The 3547-nt window shown below is 35.2% G+C and overlaps 1 protein-coding gene across 1 annotated transcript; it reads right to left on the reverse strand.

Annotated features, from left to right (window-relative positions):
* Positions 1-858: 858 nt before the first annotated feature.
* On the reverse strand, positions 859-3203 carry LOC126676781 (uncharacterized). The gene is made up of 4 exons (XM_050371063.2): positions 2583-3203; positions 2169-2477; positions 1989-2076; positions 859-1916 (listed from the first exon to the last, which is right to left on the reverse strand). Exons 1-4 carry the CDS (start codon positions 3179-3181, stop codon positions 1134-1136), a joined length of 1779 nt encoding a protein of 592 aa, XP_050227020.2. The 5' UTR covers positions 3182-3203; the 3' UTR covers positions 859-1133.
* Positions 3204-3547: the final 344 nt, after the last annotated feature.

A 3547-nucleotide genomic window follows, 5' to 3' on the forward strand; every position in this document is an offset into this window, starting at 1 on the left:
GAGGTCGGCGCAATATGACAGATCAGCAACTGAATATGTTACTTGCTATAGTGTGTTGCTTCCACTATTCCTTCAAGCTACCAATTTTTATGATTCTCGAGATGACATCGATACTACTGCCGCTGCTTATGAGGGAAAGAGAATAATTGATCCGTTCAGAATAGAGATTGTGGAAAACATGCCTATCCAAAATGATGTGTAAGTCTATAATTTGTTTTTAACTTTAGTTAGTTGGGTTATATTAAAGAGTTATGGTGACAGAATAGGAACCTAATGTCAACCTTGTTTCTTATGTTTTTTTATTTTTTCTCACTTTTCGTAGTGATTGTGGAGTTCATATGTTTTCCGCTGCTGAGTTCTTTGTTGATGGGAAAGTTATGGGGCATGATTATGATGTCAAAGAACACCGTGCTCGTTACGCTTCGTCATTATATTTGTATGCTCGTTGGAAGGAAAGCTCTTCTTGTGTTAGTGAAGATGAGGGTCCTCTAAAACTCAAGAGAACATCTGCCTAGGGAGTGAAGAGGAAGCTAATTTATGGAGGTTCAAGATGAAGAATGTTATTGATTTTTGTTTGTAAAGAAAGTCTCCTTTTTGTCACACTTTTATTTTGCTTGGAGGACATAAATGTCCATTTATTTCTTATTTGAAGTCTATTTTAGAGTATGTGTAAAAACAGGTAATTACAATATGTGTAGTGTTTTAGCAAATTTCCGCAAAATTGTGAATTGTCAATAGTTATATTAAAAGGCAGGAGTTCAATTCTATTTTTCTGTTCGGTTCTATAGTAGAAGTACAAAATTGAGAAAAAATAATTGGTATTACACCAAACCTTAAAATCAAACTAAACCAAAGGAATCAATTGAATGTTTGGCTGATATCTCATATATAATTCCATAAGTTCAAACTCGATGTGTGGCTAATATCTCGACGAGTTTTCATCAACACATCGAGTTTCTGCTATCCAGTTTTCCACAAATTTCATGTTGGGCTGCATAACTACTGCCATAAAACACCAAAATTCTACAATCTACATTCAAGGCAATATAAAAAAGCACCTCTCAGTAAAATTCATACTTTCAAACAAGCTACAAGAATCCAAAAAGAGTTCAATAAGCGGTAAATTTCAGTCACTAATCATCGTCTTCGTCTTCGTTTTCATTGTCACTGTCATTTGAGTCTTCTAGTACATCAGTGTCGGCATCATCATAATTGATCGTAGTATCATCCTCCTCATCGCTAGAATAAATCGGGTTTGAGTTTTGACCTTGAAACATTTGACCAACATCAACTTCATCCGGTAATACATCTATAGGATGCAAGAGTTCCAAATTTTCACCACCATTTTGATCGACTTCATGACTATTATCTGCCTCGTATTGCTGATAGGGCTCATCATTCAATATTGAATCTTCATTGCACACTTTTTCCTTTTCTGGCACATCAAATATATTCCTGTGAAATGATTTTTGCACAATTTTCCAATGACCTCCATTTTTCATATCGCTGACATAAAAAACCTGCTGTACTTGAGAACTCAACACGAAAGAATCACCTGTATACCATTTACGGCTCACATTAACAGAAACTAAGTTGCCATCTGTTTTAATTCCATTTTTATCGCCAACATCCCACCAATCACATTTAAACAAGAAAACATGATTCCCATTAACATATTGGAGGTCAATGATATCTGTTAGCACACCATAAAACTCGATTTCTTTCGACTTATGCTCTCCCGTAACTGAAACTCCATTATTTTGAGTCCGACGAAAATTATCACGCTCAACTGTGTGAAACCTAACTCCATTAACAATTATCCCACTGTACCTAGCAATTCGTATATCAGGACCTAATCCCAACGCATATATATGATCTGTTGCTGCAACCAAACCAGTAGCACGTAAGCGTCCAACCTGAAAAATAAGTTTAATGGTGAAATTAGAGGCATAATTCAATATTTAGTACTTTTATAGCATCATACTTACACACTCCTTGAACCAACTGGCAAATCCTGCCTGGTGTCTTTTTTGCACATCTATAACACTTTCCTTTTGTAATTCTTCAATGTGAATCCTGCACAACGTTTATAAAATTAGATAAAAAGTGTAAAATAAAGCTATTTTGAAACTCTAAAGTCTTTGTTTTTTCAAAATAAAATAACTTACTTAAGATATTCATCAACATCCTCACAATTGTTAAGCACATACCACTGCAATTTTTCAAAATCAGAATGGGATAACGTTTTATATTCTGTAGCTCCTAAAGGTCTTGCATTGTTTGAAAATATGGAAAATCCATTTTCCACTCCTATTTGCACAGGAAAATTATTTCTCTCAACGCGATTATATATTGTCTCAACCCCATGAAAATACAGTGAACAAAAGTTCAAACATTCTTTAGTGATATACGCTTCAGCAATTGAACCCTCCGGTCGAGCTAAGTTACGTACATAATTTTTCAAAGTACGTAAGAACCTGCACAACAAATTTGTTGTAAATGTGAATAAACCATATAGATATATAAAAATTAGTTAAAACTGCAGCAAGAAAACTAAAAATAAAATTTCCTTATCAACTAACCTCTCAATAAAGTACATCCACCTATAGTGAACAGGGCCTCCTAATTCTACTTCACGTGGCAGATGAATTGCCAAATGCATCATTACCACGAAAAAAGATGGAGGATATATCATCTCAAGTTTACATATTATCAAAATGATATCGCTCTGCAACTTTTTAACTGTAGATCTTTTTAAAGTCTTCGAACAAAGCTCCTTAAAGAAAGAGCTCAACTCTGATAATGCAGTGTAAACCTCACTACGCAAAGACCCACAAATTGATGCTGGAAGTAACCGTTGCAAGAATATATGATAATCATGGCTTTTCATCCCCATAACTTTGCAGTCCTGAACACTTACACATCGAGAAAGATTGGAAGCATATCCGTCTGGCAACCGGATTGACTGCAACCATTCGCAAAACTTTCTCCTTTCAGGCTTCGGTAATGTATAACAAGCAAGTGGCATAAAAAATTTATTTCCCTTTTGCTGTAAATGTAACTCTTTTCTTATACCCATTGCTTCCAAATCCATTCGAGCCTTAATGTTATCCTTAGATTTTCCATCAATATTCATCAACGTACCCAATATATTTTCACATATATTCTTCTCAATATGCATTACATCTAAATTATGACGTAATTTTAATGTTTCCCAGTAAGGCAATTCAAAGAATATACTTCTCTTTGTCCAATTGAGCTCTTCAGGACCACGTGCACGCTTTTTTTGGTTAGGTGTCTTCCCAAAAACAAGGCTTTTTGGAAGCAAATCTAATTGCCTTAGAACTTCATCTCCTGACAACTCTTCAGGCTTTGACCCGTGCTCTGGTTTGCCATCAAATTTTCTGCTTTTTCTCCAAGAATGTTGGGCATGTAAATATCTCCGATGACCCATGTAACATTGCTTCACTCCATTTTTTAATGTTAGCGAACACGTCCACTTATTACACACAGGACATGCCAATTTTCCTTTTGTGCTCCATCCAGA

Source organism: Mercurialis annua, linkage group LG4 (assembly GCF_937616625.2).
Source record: "Mercurialis annua linkage group LG4, ddMerAnnu1.2, whole genome shotgun sequence".
NCBI lineage: Eukaryota > Viridiplantae > Streptophyta > Magnoliopsida > Malpighiales > Euphorbiaceae > Mercurialis > Mercurialis annua.

Coding starts and splice junctions, on each gene's coding strand:
- LOC126676781 (XM_050371063.2), bottom strand. CDS start 3,181: ATGCATATTGAGAAGAATATATGTGAAAATATATTGGGTACGTTGATG. Junction 2,478..2,582: donor TGGATGTACTTTATTGAGAG/GTTAGTTGATAA, acceptor TTTGTTGTGCAG/GTTCTTACGTACTTTGAAAA. Junction 1,917..1,988: donor CCAGTTGGTTCAAGGAGTGT/GTAAGTATGATG, acceptor CTTATTTTTCAG/GTTGGACGCTTACGTGCTAC.